The 23,669-nt window shown below is 35.9% G+C and overlaps 1 protein-coding gene across 13 annotated transcripts in view; it reads left to right on the plus strand.

Moving 5' to 3' along the window:
- The window catches only part of DACH2 (dachshund family transcription factor 2), a 647,423-nt gene that overhangs the window by 351,611 nt on the left and 272,143 nt on the right, over window positions 1–23,669 (plus strand). For all 13 annotated transcript variants that reach the window (XM_035288190.3, XM_008989565.4, XM_035288191.3 and 10 more), the window contains one exon: window positions 3,363–3,475. In XM_035288190.3, coding sequence (XP_035144081.1) covers window positions 3,363–3,475 — 113 coding nt within the window. The remainder of the gene's footprint in view (window positions 1–3,362; window positions 3,476–23,669) is intronic.

A 23,669-nucleotide genomic window follows, 5' to 3' on the forward strand; every position in this document is an offset into this window, starting at 1 on the left:
GAAGTATGGCAAGATCATCTATCCAGAAAGATTCTTCCCAAATTTTTACAGAGTTCTCCACAATCTTTCATCATGTTGTCAGGCTTGTGTTCCTTAAAATGAAATCCGGGAATGTCTTACAGAGAATTAGTAGGTCTAAGAGTCAGAATAAATCTATCTTATATTTTTATGTAGATATATTGGCTATAAAGTTCACAAACTTTGTTCCAATTAATTTACTCTAGGGACCCAAGCCTTTGTTCCAAAATTAAAAACAAAGAAATCTGAATGTGATTTTTGATCACTGATAAATGTAAACAATTTTGGAAGCAGGTATTATACAGCCATGCTCATTAAATGATCAATCAGAAATTTTAAGTAACAGGGCAAACACATATCTCTATAACTAGACCACAAGCCCCTCAAAGGCAAAACCTGTTCTAGGTTCTCACACTATATCAATGAAAAAGATCAAACCAAAACCCTTGCCCTTGTTGAGGTTACATTTTACCCCCTGTGTCGCTGATACCTAGCATTTTACCACATACATGCTAAATGGGTACCTAGTGCATGTTTGTTTACTAGATGACTGAATAAGTGACATTGTTACTGCATATGTGTGACTGCAGGGGCCTTTAGTCCTTAAGCAGATCTTGAAGCCTGTAGGGCTTTAAGAGAATAAGACAATGGCATCTATCCATAGCCTTCTTTACCCTTATACATAGTCAGATTTGAGTAGATCATATTATGAAGCTCCTATAGTTATTGTGGAGTTCAAGATTTTAAAAAATAATTATGTTATGATTAAGTAATGAAACTGGCTCTCTGTCCTTGTGGTCAAAGAACAGCTCACACAACAGGTGAGTTGAGTAATTGAAGGAATATTTGGAAACTGTACCAACAGTGAAAGAATATTTCCTATGTATATTAAGTAATTGATTTAATTAACATTTTCACTGTCTGCCGGAAACCATGAGAATTGCTTAGGATACAGTAAGAAACAAAACCAGACATGTATGCTGCCTTCATGGAGCTTAGATTCTAGTTGGGGAGATTGGCTAAGCTATTAAATTAATTATTATTAATTAAATTAGCTGAGCTATTTAATAAGTTTGACTATTTTGTGGGGTTGTTTGCCTTGTGCCATAACAACTTCCCTTTACAGTGTACATGAGTGATATATTGGCAGAGCCATTTGGGTGGGAACTTTTAAAAAAGGCCTGTTTTATTTTGCAACTACAAATAACTAGACCACAAGCTCCTCAAAGGAAAAACCTGTTCTAGATTCTCACAATATATCACAATTAATCATACCACCAACATAAGATTATGAACTGAGATGAATGTTGGGATGGAGAATATGGTCCTCTTGGAGTTCATAACACGGAATAGACAGTACAAAGCCATTTGTGAAATAAGCTGTGAAACCAATTTTTTTCAAATCTTCACATTTAAGGTAAAACCACTAGACTAAGAGGCCTCTAATGCTTTCCAAGCCTGGGTCAGTTTACTGAAAAAGAGTTGCTTCAGATAGTGAGGACTGACCAAAAAATTTGGAACAGACTAGTTAAACCTTGTAGCTTTCAAAGTGTACTGTTAACTGCCGGCAGTCAAATATGGCTCATCACATGGAAGTAGAGGGAGCATCAGGCTGCTTAGTTCTGGAGGCAGCCTGTCTGAAAGCCTTCATGAGAATGGAGATAGCACTGAAATGTTTACAGTGGAAAAATACAAAGAGTAATCAGTTGTGTTTAAATAAAGTTAGTAGGCTTCAGTTCTGACAAACGGAAGGACACAATAAAGAATTTAGACAGTATAGATTTGGCGAAGTTTATTTAATAAAACAATGTGCCTTTCTCTGATGCCTGGATATGCTCTGATGAACATTTTTCAGTGATATTGGGATCATTTAGGATATTTGAAGTAAATAGGATATTTCTGGTTTCAGCATTCCTTAAAAGAGTCAGAAAGCCATAAAATAGGGAAAAGGCAAATGGTAAAAACACTGAATTAAAGAAAATAAATTATGGCCCAGAATCAAGTAGAAAGGAGAGGAGAGTACATTTATAAAATAGAAACATTACCTGAGGAAAACAGAATCTTTTGTGCTAGATTGATATATAATGTTGATGTACAATGGAAGAAAATAACACTAGCACAGTGTATGAAAAATGAACTGGGTAATGAGACCTCCATGTAAGGTTGCTAGAAGTTGTTTTTTATTTAAAAGCAGAGTTTGTCTTACATTGATGGAGCATTTTGCTACTACAAAGTTGATAGAGTGAGGTTCAACTTAAATTTCTTTGTAAACTAAAAGTCATTTTGGGGTATGTTCTCTATTTGAACCTCATATATTTTTGCTGCTAGTTATTTCACATAGTATTTTGCAATACTTTGTCAAAACTCATATCATTCAGCTTTGTGAAATGCATTTCTACTGAAAGGCAACATCAATATCTTAGGCAACATTAGAAAATAATATTTCGAATATATTGGGTGACTTGAGAATAACTTGATCCTAATGTTCTATGACTTGCAAGTCTGTCATGTAGTGACAGCTTTAAAATGATATTTTTGTACCCTAACTCTATTAGGGTACAAGATGGAGGCAACAGATATGGACTTTTTATTTCATCATTTTATGAATTAGCATTTGCAATTAGAATTTCTGAACTGCTCATGGGTGAAGAATGTACAAATGCAGTGGGTTAAGTTAATGTTATAAGTTTAGCATCAACTCATTTGTTAAAAACACCAATCAATCTGAGAGAAAAGACAGCCTAGATTGCAAATGTGGCAGGTTTGTTAGTATAGCCACTCCAAGACAGAGCACTGCTGGTTATACAGCTGGGTTTAAAAAATACCTAGGAAAAAAAAAAACCTACTGAGGGTGGTATCTTTTGTTCCTCATGGGCTCCCAGCAGCTGTGGAAATGCTAATAAACATCAGCTGTTTACCATTCGCCTCTAGCATGCTGGAAAGAGAGTTAATCACTTCACATTTTATATGATCTTAATTCTGTGAGTCACTGTCTCAGCTCTCAGAAGCATTTATTAATACTTCAGATCAAGTGTAGCTTTAAAAGCAGTGGTAACTTAGGGTTTCTGACATAACAGGTGAGCTGCATTGCAAAGTGCTGGCCCGTAAATGGAATCTAAACTAAAATTGATCCCTTATGGGGCTAATGTTTGCCATAACTCTGTTGGGAAATTGAAAGGAAAGGAACGAATTGGTCTGTTAGTGATCCACAAAAATAGTCTTTAATGGAAAATTCTACCAGTTTTGGCAATTAAACAAGATTTAAAAGGTAAATGTTGCAAGTGATGGTATTCTCAGAAAGGGTACATTTTTAACCTTGTCTGTATTTGTCTGTTTTTCAACAGTTCAAGACCTGGCAGACCCCCTAAGCGTTCTTTAGGAGTGTTGCAGGAAAATGCCCGCCTTCTGCCCCATGCAGTTCCAGGCCTCTTATCGCCAGGACTTATCACTCCGACAGGTAATAAAATCCATCTGATGATCAGCCATGTCTCTTGGTACTGCCAAGCATTTGAAATAAACCAATATTGATCTAAGTGCCTTGTCCTTCAGAGCTTTTCAAACTCTATTAGAGGTTACATTATTGAATTTTTTGAGTGTTCATGAAAACAAGTTTTGTTACTTGAGTGACAAATCAAATGGAGGTGATTTAAAAAATTGTCATTTTCTTGCAGAAAATCCCTTTCAAGGCCTTATTGTTTGTATGTCTGTATATGTTTGTGTGCTGGGGGCAGGAATGGAGGCACTGGCTCAAACAGCATCGTCTCAAAGTTTCCCATAGGGTGCAGCTCTCCTGCATACTTAGACTTAGGTTTCAGTAATGTTCTTTTAGTTTCTAGGGGTTCTGGGCATCCATATAGTTGTCCAAGTTATTACTCTAGGTTAAAATGTAGACCTAAAATGCATCCTTGGTATAGGAGCCTTAGGATTAAAAAAGAAGGTGCAGGTGGTCATTGTCCTGAATGATGTCGTAGTGCTTTGAATTGAACACTGTGAAAAACTGGTAAAATTCCAGTGTCATAAGTTAGCATGGAACTTTGTTGAGTCCCTAAAAAAGTAGCTAAGCATATACAAAACACTTAAAAATAAGTTCAATGTTTCTATACTTGAATCTTTAAAAATCATTAAAGCTATTACATCATAGAAAATGAATTTAATGACAATGAAATTTTTATATATAATGATATGAACACTAATAAAGCATCAGTCATGTTCTGGATACTCATTCCTAAGCATTGTAAAAATATATGAGTAGTGGTCCTTGCCACACTATAACTGGGGAGAACAGAGTGTAAACCAGTATTTGCACTGAAGTGTGATAGAGGCCACAATACAAGTACATACAAGGTGTTATGATATCCCATAAGTGGAAGCAGCTATATCAATTAGGTCAGTTGGGTAATGCTCAATTAGATGGAAATTTTGAAGCTGTATTTTGTAGGCTGAGCACTGGACAGATGGAGAATCAGAGGAAGAGCATTCCGGGCAGATAGAAGAGTACAGGTAGAAGAGCAGAGATTTAAGGTAGAAGGCTTATAGGCGATGTGGTTGGAATAGAAAGGGAGGGAAAAGCGGGCTTGTGAAACCAGTTTTTGATTTACCATGTTAAGCAGTTTAAGTTTTTCCTTGTAGACCACTGGTTTCCAAAGTGTCTTTCAGGACTTCCCTTACTGGCTGACATGGAAGTGAGGAAGTACTTCCATGCTCCACACTTCTACCTCAGTTAGAATTTTATATGTTGTCCTTCACATATGATTTTTTTTGTTTTGTTTTTGAAGAAAGTTCTATAAGTAAAAGGAGCCTCTGCTAAGGAACTGAGTAAATGTTCTGAAAACAATTGCCTGGAGGGTAGACAGCAATGAAGGTAATGAAATGAAGGAATGTCAGTTGCTGCAGTTCAAAGGAGAAATACTGAGGGCCTGAAGGCAAATTCAGCAGAATGGAGAAAAGGTTCTGAGTGCTTCAGTAATTAGAGTTAATCACACTAGGTAATTGATTAAATGTAGAGGGTAAGGTGGTGGTCTAGGATGATTCATGTCTAGCTTGGGTGATAGGCTGGATGATGGTATAATTAACTCAGAAAACTTGAGAAGACACTCAGGCTCTGAGAGGGAAGATAATGAATTTTTTACTTTAAATATTTATAAACAAATTATGATATAAGAGAGTAGCCCTGCACATATAAATGAAGATAGAACGGATAACAGCATTGGAAATATATCTTAAAATTCAATAAATGATCATCTATTTCTTGCCTCCTGAAATACATTCCTAGAGCCTAGAAAGAGTACCATGTAAATAATAAAATCTGTGTCCTGGTTTTGTGGGAATGTACAGATAAAAGAAAAAAAGGATTTTAAAAGTGCCTTGTAGCTAAATCATTTTGAGTAAACATTTGTAGGTCCTTTGTTGAGGAAAATCTCTAAAATATATTAAGTTCCTTTTATGTACTAGCCATCGGTGCTAAGTGTCTTATATACACTTCATTTAATCTTCATAGTAGCCTTATGGACAATGTCTTCATTTTTATTTTTATTTTTATTTTTATTTTTTTTTTTTTTTTTTTTTTTTTTAAATTTTTTATTGGATTATAGGTTTTGGGGTACATGAGCAGAGCATGCAAGACAGTTGTGTAGGTACACACATGGCAGTGTGCTTTGCTTTTCTTCTCCCCTTCACCCACATTTGGCATTTCTCCCCAGGCTATCCCTCCCCACCTCCCCCTCCCACTGGCCCTCCCCTTTTCCCCCCAATAGACCCCAGTGTTTAGTACTCCCCTTTCTGTGTCCATGTGTTCTCATTTTTCATCACCCACCTATGAGTGAGAATATGCGGTGTTTCATTTTCTGTTCCTGTGTCAGTTTGCTGAGGATGATGTTCTCCAGATTCATCCATGTCCCTACAAACGACACGAACTCATCATTTCTGATTGCTGCATAATATTCCATGGTGTATATGTGCCACATTTTTCCAATCCAGTCTATTATCAGTGGGCATTTGGGTTGATTCCAGGTCTTTGCTATTGTAAACAGTGCTGCAATGAACATTCGTGTACATGTGTCCTTATAGTAGAACGATTTATAGTCTTTTGGATATATACCCAGTAATGGGATTGCTGGGTCAAATGGAATTTCTATTTCTAAGGCCTTGAGGAATCGCCACACTGTCTTCCACAATGGTTGAACTAATTTACACTCCCACCAACAGTGTAAAAGTGTTGGCAAGCCGATTGCAACAGCAAATCAAAAAACTTATTCATCATGATCAAGTAGGATTCATCCCAGGGATGCAAGGCTGGTTCAACATACGCAAGTCTATCAACGTAATTCACCACATAAACAGAACCAAAAATAAAAACCACATGATTATCTCAATTGACGCAGAGAAGGCATTTGACAAAATTCAACAGCCCTTTATGCTAAAAACCCTCAATAAACTCGGTATCGATGGAACGTATCTCAAAGTAATAAAAGCTATTTATCACAAACCAACAGCCAATATCATACTGAATGGGCAAAAACTGGAAGCATTCCCTTTGAAATCTGGTACTAGACAAGGATGCCCTCTCTCACCACTCCTATTCAATATAGTACTGGAAGTTCTAGCCAGAGCAATCAGGCAAGAAAAAGAAATAAAGGGTATTCAAATAGGAAAGGTGGAAGCCAAATTGTCTCTATTTGCAGACGACATGATAGTATACCTAGAAGACCCCATCGCCTCAGCCCAAAAACTCCTGAAACTGATAAACAACTTCAGCAAAGTCTCAGGATATAAAATCAATGTGCAAAAATCACAAGCATTCCTATACACCAATAACAGACTTAAAGAAAGCCAAATCAAGAGCGAACTGCCATTCGCAATTGCTACAAAAAGAATAAAATACCTTGGAATACAACTCACAAGGAACGTAAGGGACCTCTTCAAGGAGAACTACAAACCACTGCTCAACGAAATCAGAGAGGACACAAACAGATGGAGAAACATTCCATGTTCATGGTTAGGAAGAATTAATATCGTGAAAATGGCTATACTGCCCAAAGTAATTTACAGAATCAACGCTATCCCCATCAAGCTACCATTGACTTTCTTCACAGAACTGGAAAAAACCACCATGAACTTCATATGGAACCAAAAGAGAGCCCGCATAGCCAAGTCAATTCTAAGCAAAAAGAACACAGCGGGGGGCATCACACTACCGGATTTCAAACTATACTACAAGGCTACAGTAATCAAAACAGCATGGTACTGGTACCAAAACAGAGATATAGACCAATGGAACAAATGTCTTCATTTTTAAAGTAAACAATCTGTAGCTCAGTGAGTTTAAATTATTTACCTAAGATCACAAAGCAAGTGAGTGGCTGAGCTGAGTTTCTTTTTTCAATTTTATTTATTTTTGTTGTACATAAGTTTTCATCATCCAGGTATTAGACTCGGTACCCAATAGTAATCTTTTCTGCTCCTCTTCCTCCTGCCCCTTCTCAAGTAGACCCTCGTATCTGTTGTTTCTTTCCTTGTGTTTGTAAGGTCTTATTATTTAGCTTCCACTTATAAGTGAGAATATGCAGTATTTGGTTTTCTATTCCTGCGTTAGTTTGCTAAGGGTAATAGTCTTCAGCTCCATCCATGTTCCTACAAAATACACGATCTCATTCTTTTTTATGGCTGCATAGTGGTCCATGGTATATATGTACCATATTTTCTTTATCCAATCTGTCATTGATGGGTGATTAGGTTGATTCTGTGTCTTTGCTATTGTTAGTAGTGCTGCAATGAACATTTATGTGCATGTTTCTTTATCATAGAATAATATACCTTCCTCAGGGTGTATATACCTAATAATAGGATTGTTGGGTGGTAGTTCTACTTTTAACTGAGGAATTGCCATACTGCTTTTGACGATGGTTGAACTAATTGACACTCCCACAAACAGTGTATAAGTGTTCCCTTTTCTCTGCAAACTCATCAGCATGCTACTTTTTGACTTTTTAGTTATAGCCATTCTGATTGGTGAGAGATAGTATTTCATTGTGGTTTTGATTTACCACAAATCTAATGATCACAAAATCTAATGATACCATAAAATGTAATGATCAGTGATATTTAGCTTTTCTTTGTATGCTTGTTGGCTGCATGTATATCTCCATTTGGAAAGTGTCTGTTCCTGTCCTTTGCCCACTTTTTAATGGGGTTGTTTTTCTCTGGTAAATTTGTTTAAGTTTCTTACAGATGCTGGATACTAGACCTTTGTCAGATGCATAGTTTGCAAATATTTTCTAATATTTTGTAGGTTGTCTGTTTACTCTGTTGATAGTTTATTTTGCTCTGCAGAAGCCCTTAAGTTTAATTAGATCCCACTTGTCAATTTTTGCTTTGGTTGTGATTGCTTTTGGTGTCTTTGTCATGAAATCTTTGCCCATTCTTATGTCTAGAATAGTATTGCCTGAGTTGTCTTCCAGGGTTTTTATAATTTGGGGTTTTACGTTTAAATGTTTAATCCGTCTTGAGTTGACTTTTGTATATAGTATAAGGAAAGGGTCCAGTTTCAGTCTTCTGCATATGGCTAGCCAGTTATCTCAGTACCATTGATTGACTAGAGAATCTTTCCCCTATTGCTTGTCTTTGTCTGCTTTGTTGAAGATTAGATGGTCATAGATGCATAGCGTTATTTCTGGGTGCTTAGTTTTGTTCCATTGGTCTGTATGCCTGATTTTGTATGAATACAATGCTTTTTTATCACTGTAGTGATGTAGTATGGTTTGAAGTTGGGTGACGTGATGCCTCCAGCTTTGTTCTTTTAGCTTAGGATTTCCTCGGCTATTCGAGCTCTTTTTTGATTCCATAAAAATTTTAAAATAGGTTTTTCTAGTTCTGTGAAAAATGCCATTGGTAGTTTGATAGGAATAGCATTAAATCTGTAAATTGCTTTGGGCAGCATGACCATTTTAATGTTATTGATTCTTCCTATCCATGAGCATGGGATGTTTTTCAGTTTGCTTATATATTCTCTGATTTCTTTGAGCAGTGTTTTGTAATTCTCGTCATAGAGATTTTTGACCTCCCTGCTTAGATGTATTCCTAGGTGTTTTATTATTTTTATGACAATTGTGAATGGGATTGCCTTTCTGATTTTGCTCTCAGTTTGGCTGTTATTGGTGTATAGGAATGCTAGGGAGTTCTGTATATTAGTTTTGTATCCTGAAACTTTTCTGAAGTTGTTTATCAGCTGGGACTATGGGGTTTTTTAGATACAGAATCAAGTCACCTGCAAAGAGAGATATGTTGACTTTTTTTCTTCCTACTGGGATGCCCTTTATTTCTTTTACTTCACCCATTGCTCTGGCCAGGCCTCTAATAACATGTTGAATACAAGTGTTCAGAAAGGCCATCTTTATCTTGTTCCAGTTTTCAAGAGGAATGCTTTCAGCCTTTGCCCATTCAGTATAATGTTGGCTGTGGGTTTATCATAGATGGCTCTTATTATTTTAAGGTATGTTCCTTTAATGCCTAGTTTATTGAAAGTTTTTAACCTGAAGGTGTGTTCAAGTTTATCAAAAACCTGTTCTGCATCTATTAAAATAACCATGTGGTTTTTGTCTTCAGTTCTGTTTATGTGATGAATCACATCTGTTGATTTGAATATGTTGAACCAACCTTACATCCCCAGGATGAAGCCTACTTGATCTCGCTGAATTTGCAAGTGTTTTGTTCTGAAATTTTGCATTGATGTTCATGAAGGGTATTGGCCCAAAGTTTTCTTTTTGTTGTGTCTCTTCCATGCCTTAGTATCAAGATGATGATGGCTCATAGAATGAGTTAGGGAGGAGTCCCTCCTCTTTAATTTTCTGGAATAGTTTCAGTAGGAATAATACCAGCTCTTCTTTATACATCTGGTAAAATTCAGCTATAGATCCAACAGGTCCCAGGTTTATTTTGGTTGGGAAGCTATTTATTGTGGATTCAATTTTGGAGCATGTTATTCGTCTGTTCACAGAACCAATTTCTTCCTGGCTCAGTCTTGAGAGGGTTTGTATGTCCAGGAATTTATCCATCTCTTGTTGGTTTTAAATTTTGTGTGTGTAGAGATATTTGTAGTAATTTCTGATGGGTGTTTCTATTTCTGTGGTGTCAGTAGTAAAATTCCCATCATTACCTCTAATTGCATTTATTTGGATCTTCTCTCTTTTTTCCTTATTAGTCTAGCTAGTGGACTATGTTTTATAATTATTAAAAAAATAACTCCTGGATTTGTTTATCTTATAAAAGTTTTTTGTTGTTGTTGTTGTTGTTTCTCCATTACCTTCAGTTTAGCTCTCATTTTTGTTATTCCCTATTTTCTGCTAGTCTTGGGCTTGATTTGTTTTTGCATCTCTAATCGTATCAGTTATGAAGTTAGGTAATTAATTTGAGATCTCTTAACTTTTTTTATGTTTACGTTTAGTGGTATGAAGTTTCCTCTTAGCACTGCCTTAGCTGTGTCCCAGAATCTCTGGTATGTTGTGTCTTTGTTCTCTTCATTTTCAAAGGACTTTTTGATTACTGTCTTAATTTCATTATTTATCCAAAGGTCATTCAAGAGCATGTTGCTCTTGAATTCCCATGTAATTGTATGGTTTTGAACCTTTTTTTATAATTTTCACTTCTGTTTTTATTGTGCTGTGATCCAAGAGTGTGTTTTGTATTATGCCGGTTCTTTTAAAATTTGTTGATAATTGTTTTATGTCTAATTATGTGGTTGATTTTAGAGTATGTGCCATGTGGTAGTGAGAAGAATGTATATTCTGTTGTTTTTGGGTGGAGAGTTATGTAAAGGTCTATCAGACCCATTTGGTCCAATGTTGAAATAAGGTCTTGAATATCTTTGTTCATTTTCTGCCTCAGTGATTTGCCTAATACTTTCAATGGAGGGTTGAAGTCTCCCACTATTATTGTGTGGGAATCTATGTCTCTTTGTAGGTCTCTAAGAACTTGTTTTATGAATCTGGATGCTCCTGTGTTGAATGCCTACATGTTTAGGATAGTCACGTCTTCTTGTTGAATTGAGCACTTTACCATTATGTAATGCCCTTTTAAAAAATATTTATTGGTCGGAAATCTGTTTTGTCTGAAATTAGGATTGCATCTCCTGCTTTTTTCTGTTTTCCATTTGCTTGGTAGGTTTTATTCCATTTCCTTATTTTGAGCCTAGCGTGTCATTAATTGTGAGATGGGTATCTTGAAGACAGCATGCCGTTAGGTCTTGGCTTTTATCCAGCTTGCCACTACAAGCCTTTTAAGTGGGGCATTCAGCCCATTTACATTTAAGGTTAGTATTGATGTGTGTGGATTTGATCCTGTCATTGTGCTATTAGCTTGTTATTATGTAGACTCGTTTGTGTGGTTGCTTTAGGGTGACACTGGTCTGTGTGTTTAAGTGTGTTTTTGTATTAGCTGGCAGTGGTCTTCCCTCTCTTTGCTTAGTGCTCCTTTCAAGTTCTTTTGCAAGACAGGTCTAGTAGTAAGGAATTCCTTCAACATTTTCTAATCTGAAAAGGATCTTATTTCTCTTTTATTTAGGAAGCTGCATTTGGCTGAATATGGAATTATTGTTTAAAATTGTTTTTCTTGAAGAATGTAGAATATAGGCTCCCAATTTCTTCTGGCTTATGGGGTTCCAGCTAAGAGGTCCACTGTTAGGCTGATGGGATTACCTTTGTAGGTGACCTGCTTTTTCTTTCTAGCTACTTTTACCATTCTTACTTTCATTTTGACCTTAGAAAATCTGATGATTATATGCCTTGGGGATGATCTTCTATAGAATCTTGCAGTAGTTCTCTGTATTTCCCGAATTTGACTGTTGACCTCTCTAGCAAGTTTGAGGAAGTGTTCATGGATGACATTCTGAAATAGGTTTTTCAAGTTACTCATACTGTCATACTCCTTGGATTGAAGCGTTGCTTTACTTCTGGCAACTTGACTTTACCGCCAAGTGAGCCATTGAGACAAAAATCCTCAGTTTTTAGTTCTTTGTGCTGAGAACGGGATTATAAAGCTAGACAAGGCATCGGGTGAGGAAAGGCATGAACACATTTGTTAAAGACGCAGACAGTTAAAAAAAGTAATCAAGGGAAGGTGGAGGAGTCTGCAGAGCTCTACAGAAGTTCTTTTCTCTAGTTTATATAAATTTATTTTGTATGCCCAACAATATCTTACTCACCTACATTCAAATGTGTGGAGGAAAAGTAAAATTGTTGGTCTTTTTTCCTCAAGCAGTTGCATGTATAAAATGCCAGTGAAAAGGGTTAGAAATGCTTCAGGCATCATTCTCATTATTCTTAGATTTATTTCAGAATAGTTCTTCAGTTTATATAGCTTGACATGTAAATCATCAAGGATGCAGTATAATATTAGGTGTGCCATATTCCTTTATTTGCATACTATAAAGAAATTTTCTATTTTTATCTGATTTTATTTTCTTCTGTAATTTGTATTTTTTGTTTTAATTTCAGACATTTATTTTCTTCTTGGTTATATTTTTCTGACTTAAGGAAACCTGATATATTTAAACTCCACTGGTTCAAAATTTGTGATAATTCAGACACTGTATATGCCAAAGTCTCTGGTATTAGTAAAAATATCTTATTTAGCAAATTAGATGTATGAACAATAAATATGTGTGTATATGAATCTGTGCATGAATTTAGTATTGTTAAAATATTTTGGGGTTATTTAGGTGCCTGCAATCACTTTAGTAAGATCTGTTATACAAGTAATCAACATACTAATTAATATTAATTAATCTTTATTCACTAAGGTAGGCCCTTAGGATCTATTCTTGATAATATTGTCAGATATGCATTTAGATATCATATCTATATAACTATAGACACATATAGTATTGAAATAGATTTAGAGCTATATATGCATTCATTCTTTCATTTAACATTTATTTATTGAACATCTGCTCTGCACCAAACAGTATGAGAATACATGATAACACTAAAATAAAATTTATTCTGTGAGTTAGAGTTTTCCCAAATTCCACCTGTCCCAAAATGATGACATTAGACTGCATGTTGCCTTTATATATTTGAACTACTTTCTCATCTTATATATTTCTATCTCTATTTCTATCATATAATCAATAGCTCTGGTCCTCGATAGCCCATTCTTATATATGTATCCTATTTTCTAATCTTTTCTGTAAAATCTTTTGGGATTCACAGGGAGAAAAGAAGAGGGAATATTATATACATCCTTCTCTGTATCTCTGCAGAAGTGCTAATATCCCTGGATGACACTGACTATGGATTTGTTGTTTGTACCTTTGAATTTCCCAAAAGATGGTGGCTTCCCTTTCCTCAGCTTATGAAGCATTTCTAATAGACAGATGTGAAATTTGGCCTGAGAGAGATTTAAAGTGACAGCTTACAAGGAAGTAATAAAGTGCCTCAGAAGAAATTTCTGTAGTGTTCATTCCTTAACAGATTCTTAAGCTAGTTTGTTTATTCTAGCTATATCATGGCAAAATTTTTTTTAAGACAGTCAGATGCCATTCCAGTCTTTCAGTAACTGAGCCTACGAGGATTCAATTCAGCAATAGTACCTACAGCACTCAACTCAGGATTAACAAAGCCAGAAGTAGAATTATACCTAGTGTTGGCAGTGTCAATTCAATCTTATAGTATAATATAAGGCCAATTAGCTTCATTGCACAATTGGTATCAGTGTCCCTCTCTTTTAATGATGCATTTCAAATTTCACTAATTTGGTTTGTATGCTAAGAAGTGGTCATAAAGAGATGTCCTAGGACATTCTCAGTGAAGATCAAGTCCTCATTCTAGAAAACATATTAACCTTTTTGATGGTTTTCTTAAAACAAACACATTTTTCCTTTTTTTTTTCAGTAAAAAAGAGTTTGACACAAGGACAGCCACACAGTAGATGAAGTTATTACTGAAATCAGTCACTAGAGGGTTGTAGGTTAGGGATTTTTAGACAATGTGGTAGGCAGGGGACTAAAGAATGGATGCTGCTGATTGGTTGAGGAATAAAATCATAGGGGTGTGGAAAATGGTTCTCATATGCTGAGCCTGCCTCTGGATAGGATAACAAGATAAGGTGAATCCTGAGTCACGGATCTGGTTGGAATCAGGCTGAAAAAAAATCTCAGAAAACCAACCTTAGATTCTACTACAGTGATGTTATTTTTAGAAACAATTGTGGAAGTCACAAATCTTATGACTTCATGCCACATGTCTTCTGAGCAGTATTGGGTTAGAAAAACTACACCTTGTAATATAGTTTGAAGTCAGGTAACGTGATGCCTCTGGTGTTGTTCTTTTTGTTTAGGATTGTCTTGGCTCTGTGGGCTCTCTTTTGGTTCCATAGGAAATTTAAAGTGTTTTTTTTTCTAGTTCTGTGAAGAAGGTCAATGGTAGCTTGATGGGGACAGCATTGAATCTATATATTAATTTGGGCGGTAAGGCCATTTTCACAATATTGATTCTTCCTAACCAGCAGCAGAATGTTTCTCCATCTGTTTGTGTCCTTTCTTATTTCCTTGAGCAGTGGCTTATAGTTCTCCTTGAAGAGGTCCTTCACATCCTTTGTTAGTTGTATTCCTAGGTACTTTTTCTCTTTGTAGCATTTGTGAATGGGAATTTGCTCATAGTTTGGCTCTCTGTTTGTCTGTTATTGGTGAATAGGAATTCTTGTGATTTCTGCACATTGATTTTGTATCCTGAGACTTTGTTGAAGTTGCTTATTATCTTAAGGTAATTTTGTGCTAAGACGATGTGGTCTTCTAAATATACAATCATGTCATCTGCAAATAGAGACAATTTGACTTCCTCTTTTCCTAATTGAATATTCTTTATTTCTTTTTCTTGCCTGATTGCTCTGGCTAGAACATTCAGTACTATATTGAATAGGAATGGTGAGAGAGGACATCCTTGTCTCGTGCCAGTTTTCAAAGGGAATGCTTCCAGTTTTTTACCAATCAGTATGATATTGGCTGTGGGTTTGTTATAAATAGCTTTCATTATTTTGAGATATGTTCCGCTGATACCTAGTTTATTCAGAGTACGCAACAATCCTGCAAGTTCTGCACATGTACCCCAGAACTTAAAGTACAAAAAGAAATAAAAAGAAAAACTACACTTATATTTTATCAAGTCCCTCTCATAATCCCAATCATGTTCCCTTACATTAGTTTTACAAAGGCTGTTTCATCCCCAGGACAGGGAGGAGACTAGTTTTAGGGAGGGACTAATGCCATCCTTATTTCAAAGTTAAACTATAAATTCCTCCCATATTTAGTTTAGCCTGTGCCCAGGAATGACTAAGGACATCTTGGAGGTTAGAAGCAAGATGGAGTCAACTACATCAGATTTTTTTTTTTACTGTCATAATTTTGCAAAGGCAATTTCAATTTCCTTTTTTCAGTTTCAGCGGTTTAAATCTCCCTCTTTCAGTTTCAGAGCTAAGGAGACGAGAAAAAGCTGATGACCGCTGTAATTGCTTTCTGCTGACAGGGGGCGTAGTTGGAGTCCGGATTGTTCCTAGGATGAGAGGAGTAAAAGCATTTAAGCTGTTTTACATTGTCTAAAACATATCTTTTCCTAAGACTACCTTTAGGTTTCTTAAGGGTAATATTGTAAAGTACGCTTCATATCATTTAAACAGTTTATGGTGTTTTTTTATGTCATTGCATTTTCTTTATTTTTTGTGTGCTCATGAAGAACCAATGGCCTAATAAGAGCTAGATTTTGAATTACTAATATTTCTCATGGAGAGTTTAGATTGACATGCATTTGCAGATTCTCTGCTAAGGAAAAGCTTAAATATATCAGCTTAATAATTAGAACCTTATTATATTAGCTGAATCTGGGTTTACCAAACACAAATTTTTGTAGTAATATGTCTGTCAGTGCTCTTTTTTCTATATGTAGCATATTTATTTTAACTAAAAAAGTCTCCCCCCAGTTTTTTAGGCTCCTGCCAATATTTGTCCTGCATGGCTGGCTCATAGGGCAGAACCCATTGCTTATTTATGTAGGTGGAGAGGAGAAATTTAAGCCAACCTGTAAGATATTGGTGATGGTGATGGTGATGATGTTGGTAATGATGATGATGATGACATGTGATAATAATCTCTATAGTGCTTTACAAAACATCCCCACATCTTTAATATGTGTATATGTTTATGCATGTAGCTCTATTTTATAAAGAACTATTTTCAATTCTTTTTCGTTTGATCCTCTCAGCAGTCTTGTGAGGTTAACATTATTAGCATTCTTGATTAACAAATGAGTTTATAAAAAGCTCAGTGACTTACCCTAAATCTCAGAGACAATATACATTACAGCCAGAATTTAAAAGTCTAGGTTTTTAAAATCTTATCATAAACACCATACTTTCCCAAATATGCTGAACTATCTCTGACAAAAACAAACAAACAAAAACCCTGGGTATTAAAAATCGAAGCTCTGAAACTTCAGGATCATATTGGATCCACTTAACTTAAAGGTAAGGGATCAGATATTTGGTATTTCAGAAATAGGAAATCCCTAAAATAATCCATCTATTTGTGTGTTGTTGATCATAAAACTTCAATAAAATAAAACACTTTACTTCTCTTTTTTTGCTAATTCTTATAGTAGTTTCCAGTGTGGCACAGCTAGTAGAAAAACAGTTGACAATTATTATTAGTTGTGGCTATAATTTTTCCTTCTAAGAAGTATGCACAATCTTCTGAATGACTACAACTTACTTTTTGTGTAGAGAAAGGGAACAGTTATAAATTATTTCTTGTGACAATTCCTGAGTGAATTACTTTGATATATATGGCTAATGAATTAATATGATTAAGTTAATGAGAAATGCAAGTGTTGCCAAACTCCACTACTCTGAATGTAATGCTGCTCCACATTTGCAGTTTTAGCTTCCCCCTGTGTTGAGAGGATCACTGATGCCTACACACTGTCATTGTGATAAATGATGTATCCCACAGTGCCCTGCTTTCCATCTGGTCCATCCTCAAACCATCCCCAAATGAGAGATCTCTTACAAAAATTACATAGTCACAAGCCAAGTCTATTGGATTATAAAAAGACATTTCCATCTCTAGGGCCCATCCTTCAACCACATTTTCTCCATAATACACAAATTACACAAAATAAAATACACAACTTTTCACCTACTACTTGTGTTACTCTTTTGCTGTCTGCTCTTTTTTTCTAGCGTGCTTTTGTTTTCCAGGGCAGAAAGAGAACATTTACATAGCACAGTAAAGCTTTGCATCATATAATATGCCTGACAAATGATAAGCTGCCTTGTCATTACTTTATTTTATTGGATAGAGTGGATGGTTGTACTAAAATAACCCATTATACCAAAGCATGCAGTTTATCAAAAGATAAGTACATTATTTTAGAATGTATACTTCTTAAGCTACATATACTTTATCAATCATCCAAGGGATCCTGCAGAGCAAAATACAGTGTCTATCATTTCCTATTGAAGAATTAAAATCTAATAAAATTTAGCATCTACAAGCATCACCTACATATTGTGACCAAAACTGAGTAACAAAATGTACCCTTGGCACCAAGAACTCACCTTTTAAAAATTGATAGACAGTAAAGTAATCTGCCATTTTTATCAACCAAAGGTTGGGGAACAGGTATTTATTACTGTGGTTATAGCAGTGAAAGTGTTTTTTTCTGACTTCTTTACTCCCCTTCTTGCAGTGTATAAACTCTAGATCATGTTTTGAACAATTTTCAGTTTATGTTCAGTGTAGGAGAAATTCTGAGAGTTCTTAAAATGATAGTTTTTAGTTACACATTCATACACATGCCTGAGTCAATGTAGACACTGCCCAAATGTAGAGATCAAAAATGTTATTAATACATGCTTTTGTTTTCCCATAGTGCTCTTATTTAACTCTTTTAATGTAAACCTGAAAGTGTCAGGTGAGAATACTTTTTGAAGGCTACTCTGTTAGATTGGCAGCAGCCTAAAAAACTGGGGGGAGACATTGTTAAGTTAAAATAAATATGCTACATACAGAAAAACGAGCACTGACAGACCTATTAAAACAAAAAATTTGTTTTTGGGAAACCCAGATTCAGCTAATATAATAAATAAAGTTCTAGCAAGCACTCTGTTTGCTAACTGGGTTAGCAAATCGTACTTTCTACATGATTAGTAGAAATGAAAATTAGAATTCCCAGACTAAATGACAACATAAAAAGGGACAGTTACACTCTGACTTAATTTTATCTTTTTTTTTCTGAATTCTCAACAGTAATGATGTTTATTTTCTCACTAGTGTTACTTGCATAATCCATGGACCAACAGAGAAGAAATATATTTTTAATAATATAGAAAACCCTTTCTTCCTTGCACTTATTTGACAATACAGAAAGTTACATAAACAACCGTAATAAGAGTAACTGAAGTGGGTCATGGTAGATAGCAATATTAAATTGAAGTGAGGATAATAAGAGAGGGCGATTTTCTCATGTAGCATCCATATTAAATGAAATGGACCGATTGATAATAATCAGTTGATAGGTGTCTGCCTATCTATAATTATTTCAGAAGACTGAGTAAGGTCTTTGTTAACAACTGCATTCTCTTTTTTTTTTTTTTTTTAGATGGAGTTTTGCTCTTGTTACCCAGGCTGGAGTACAATGGCGTGATCTCGGCTCACTGCAACCTCCGCGTCCTGGGTTCAGGCAATTCTCCTGCCTCAGCCTCCTGAGTAGCTGGGATTACAGGCACGCACCACCATGCCCAGCTAATTTTTTGTATTTTAGTAGAGATGGGGTTTTACCATGTTGACCAGGATGGTTTGGATCTCTTTACCTCGTGATCCACCCGCCTCGGCCTCCCAAAGTGCTGGGATTACAGGCGTGAGCCACCGTGCCCAGCCAACAACTGCATTCTTTAAAAAATGTTTTCCTGAGGTGTAATTGACATGGAATAAGCTGTACATAGAAAGTACGATTTGAGAATTTTTGGCTGATGCACATGTAAGAAACCACCACCACAATAAAAATAGTGAGCACACTCATTTTCTCAACTTTTCTATTACCACATCCCTTCTTCCCTGTCTGCCTCCCAGGTAACCACTGGTCTGTGTTCTTTCACTATATATTAGTTTATATTTTCCAACGTTTTGTAGAAAGAGATTATATAAAGAATGCACTATGTTTTGTCTGATTTCTTTCACTTAGCATTTTATTGAGATTCCAAATTGTTGTATATATCAATAGTTCATTCATTTTTATTGCTTAGCAGTAAGTATTCCATTGTATGAATATATCACAATTTGTTTACACATTTCACTCTTTCAGACATTGGGGTCATTTCCCAGTTTTTAGCTATTTTGAATGACACTGCTTTAAGGCTTCATGTACACGTTTTGTGTGGATATATGTTTTCATTTACCTTGATTAAAAATAGAAATTGAATTGCTGGGTTGTATGGTGAGTGTATGTTTATGTGTATAGCAAACTTTAAAACTGTTTTCCAAAGTTGTGTCATTTTGCCTTCCCATCAGCTTTGTGTGGCTGTTCATATCATTGCCAACACTTACTGTAACCAGTCTTCGAAATATATTTTCAACAGTATGTCCCACCTGAATTCAAACATTTCACCAACGTAGTCTCTGCTGCCTCGAAGTATATTTTTGAAGTAAAGTAAGTCATACTTAGTTTGATCATGACTTAGTATAAATTTATATCTATTTCTGCTTAAATACAGGTTTATAGTCTAGGAGGAATAGAAACTGAGGACCCGAGTGAAGGGAATATTATTTGGGGAGGATCAGTAGTTTGGCATTTTACATAATCATGGACCTTGACATTGTGAAGAGGAACTAAAAGAGCAGGAGAGAGGAGCGCATAGAAAAAGTGGAAAGGTGACCCAAGCAAAGTCTTACTACTTCTCAGTTTTGCCTACAGTCATAATCCCAGCACTTTGAGAGGCCAAGGCGGGTGGATCACGAGGTCAAGAGATCCAGACCATCCTGGTCAACATGGTGAAACCCCATCTCTACTAAAAATACAAAAAATTAGCTGGGCATGGTGGCGCGTGCCTGTAATCCCAGCTACTCAGGAGGATGAGGCAGGAGAACTGCCTGAACCCAGGAGGCGGAGGTAGAGGTGAGCTTAGATCGCGCCATTGCACTCCAGCCTGGGTAACAAGAGCGAAACTCTGTCTGAAAAAACAAACAAACAAACAAATATTTGCAAACTAAAAGTTTGAATCATACTACATATGACTTTGTTATTTTCACACAGTTGGCTTTTTGATCTGGATCACACTTAAAGCTAAAAAAGATATCCTTTGGAAGGAAAAAGCAATTTCCTGCTAGGCTAAAGAAGAAAAATAATTTTCCTTGTATCTGTGGTAAGAGCAATATGAAAAAAGAATAATTTTTGGGCTTAGGGTACTTTGGCCACAAGAGATAAACGACTCATGTTTAGTTTCAAAGAAAAAAACTCTCAAGATACTACAACTCATTGTAAAAGCATGAGTTGAATTCTAAGCTTAATTAAACTAATTAGATAAATGGATAAATAAATGGGAAGATATATTACCCTTAATATATCTGAAATGTGTGATTTTGTCACAGTATTAAAGTAAAATTTCAGTTTGAAGTCAAAGTTTCTGATATACATTTTAACGAAGAATATGATTTATAGAAGTTAATCCTTTTGTCTTCAGAGTATAACCACTATGCTTCATACTCTTTAAAAATTGGGACCCAAGCTGATATTTTGTTTCTGTAGACAATTCTTTTCAATTTTTTAATATATTACACTTGTATACTACACATATTTATGTAGTACATGTGAAATGTTATTACATGTGTAGAATATGTAATGATCAAGTCAGGGTATTAAAGATATCTATCACCCAAGTGTTTATCATTTCTATGTGTTGGGTACATTTCAGGTCCTATGTTGTAGCTATTTTGAAAAATGAAATACACTAGTGTTAACTACACTCACATAGTCACTTTATTCTGCTACTGAACATTAGAATTATCCCTTTTTTTTCTTTATTTTTTTAGGAAAGGTCTTTCTTTGTCACAAAGGCTGCAGTGCAGTGGCATGATCATAGCTCACTGCAACCTTGACTGGGCTCAAGTGATCTTCTTACCTTGCCTCTGGGGTAGCTAGGACTAGAGGCACACACCATTACACTTGGCTAAATTTTTAAATTCTTTGTAGAGACAGGGTCTTAGTGTATTTTTCATGCTGGTCTCCAACTGCTGGCCTCAAGTGATCCTCCTGCCTCAGCCTCCCAAAGTGCTGGGATTATAGATGTGAGCCATTGCACCTGGCCTTAGAACTTATTCTATCAAACTGTATGATTCTACTTGTTAAGCAACCGCTCTTCACCTGCCCCCCCCACCCCCGCATACTCATACCCTATTTCCAGTCTCTGGTATCTGTCATTCCACTTTCTACCCCCATGTGATCAACTGTTTTAGCTCCCTCATGTGAGTGAGAACATGAGATGTTTGTCTTTCTGTGCCTAGCTTATTTCCCTTAATATAATGACCTCCATTTCCATCCATGTTTCTGCAGATGACATTATTTCAGTTTTCTGTAATGTGAAATAGTATTTCATTGTGCACACACACACATATAATCACATTTTCTTTATCTATTTATCTACTGAGATTGTTTTAGGACAAAAATATCTATTGACTGTTTTGTGAAAGATAACTAAAGTGAACAAGGGCATAGAGAAGCTTGCATACGAAGCTTATTTGCCCATTCATGTCATGTACTGAGTGATTAAAGACCTATGTACTAATTTACAAAATATGAAATAATATCTCAAAGATCATAGGAGGAAATTGGAGTAATACTTGAAAATTTTTATAGGCTGAAAGGAAGAGGGAAATGTAGATTTTCTGTTTTAAAAGTTTGTCTAGATCATAGTTGATATGGTTTGGCTCTGTGTCCCCTCCCAGATCTCATCTTAAACCATAATCCTCATGTGTTGAAGGAGGAGCCTTGCAGAAGATGACTGGATCCTGGGATAGATTTCTCCCTTGAGTTGTCATGAGACCTACTGGTTTTGAAGTGTGGCACTCCCTTTCTCTCTCTCTTTCTCTCTTTCCTGTTGCCATGTAAGATGTGTCTTGCTTCTCCTTTGCCCTCCGCCATGATTGTAAGTTTCCTGAAGAGATTGTTTCAGGCAGTTTCTCCCATTTGTATTGGGAACATTTAACCTATGCCTGTACCTGCACTGTATCTTGGAAGTAGCTAACTTGTTTTGATTTTACAGTCTTATAGGTGAAAAGGACTTGCTTTGTCTCAGATAAGGCTTTGGATTTAGCCTTTAGAGTTAATGTTGGAAAGAGTTAAGACTTGGGGGATTGTTGGGAAGGCATGATTGGTTTTGCAATATGAAAAGGACATGAGATTTGAGAGGGGCTAGGGGTCAAATGAAATGCTTTGGCTCTGTGTTCCCAGCAAAGTGTCATCTGGAATTGTAATCCCCATGTGTAAGAGAAGAGACCTGGTGAGAGATTTTAGGATCATGGGGGCATGTTTCTTCCTTGCTGTTCTCCCTCTCTCTGTCTCTCTCCCACCTGTAATATGTGCCTTCATTCTCCTTCACCTGCTCCCATGATTGTGTTTCCTGAGGCCTCCTCACCCATGCAGAGCTTTGAGTTAATCAAAGCTCCTTTCTTTAAAATTACCCAGTCTCAAGTAGTTCTTTATAGTAGTGTGAAAACAAATACTCTAGTTCAAGTTATGTTAGAGATACTTATTGAGAGAGTAAAGTTGTAGAGTGTGATTTATGTAACCTTAGGTATGTCCATAATAAGCTCATTTCTTGCTCAAGGTGACGTCTGTTGACGTTTATCATTTCAATTTCCCAAATATCCTTCTTGAGTATCCTATTTGAGCTAGAACCACACATTGTTCATTTCTAAAACATTGTTTTAGAAATATGTAGCATTGTTTAAAAGAAATAACATTGTTTAAAATAAATAAGTAAAATAAAGTTCTCTGTTCCTGTTTGTTTCTATGGAAAGGCTAATGTGAACCATAATTTGCTTAGCTTTTACTTTTGTTCATTTAACTAGCAAGGGACAATATTGTAATACCTTATATTGCCTTATTTATTCATTTATTTATTTATCGAGACAGTCTCACTCTGTTGTCCAGGCCTCAGGGCAGTGGCACAGTCGTAGCTCACTGTAGCCTTGAACTCCTAGACTCAAGTGATTCTCCTAACTAAGCCTCTAAATTAGCTAGGACTACTGGAATGTGACATCATGCATGGCTAAATTTTTTGTGTTGATTTGTAGAGGTTTAGACTCACTGTGTTGCCAGGCCTGGTCTCTGACTCCCCAAATTATTTTATATTTATTTTTTATTAATTATCTGTCCTTTGCCTGAAACTCTTCTATGCCTTTTCATTGAAAGTAAAGTTAAAATTACTTAATATAGAAAAAGCATTTTTCTGATCTTCTTTATTGTAACTTTCTGTTATCATCTCCCACAACTTGTTTAAATACCATGTACTCTATAACCTCAATAAACTTCCCTCTCTTCTTCAGATATCTCATGCTCTTTCACACTTTCGTGGCTTTTTGTATGTTCTTTTCTCTGGTTTGGACTATTTATAAA

The sequence above is a fragment of the Callithrix jacchus genome, chromosome X (assembly GCF_049354715.1).
Source record: "Callithrix jacchus isolate 240 chromosome X, calJac240_pri, whole genome shotgun sequence".
In the NCBI taxonomy this organism is placed as follows: Eukaryota; Metazoa; Chordata; class Mammalia; order Primates; family Cebidae; genus Callithrix; species Callithrix jacchus.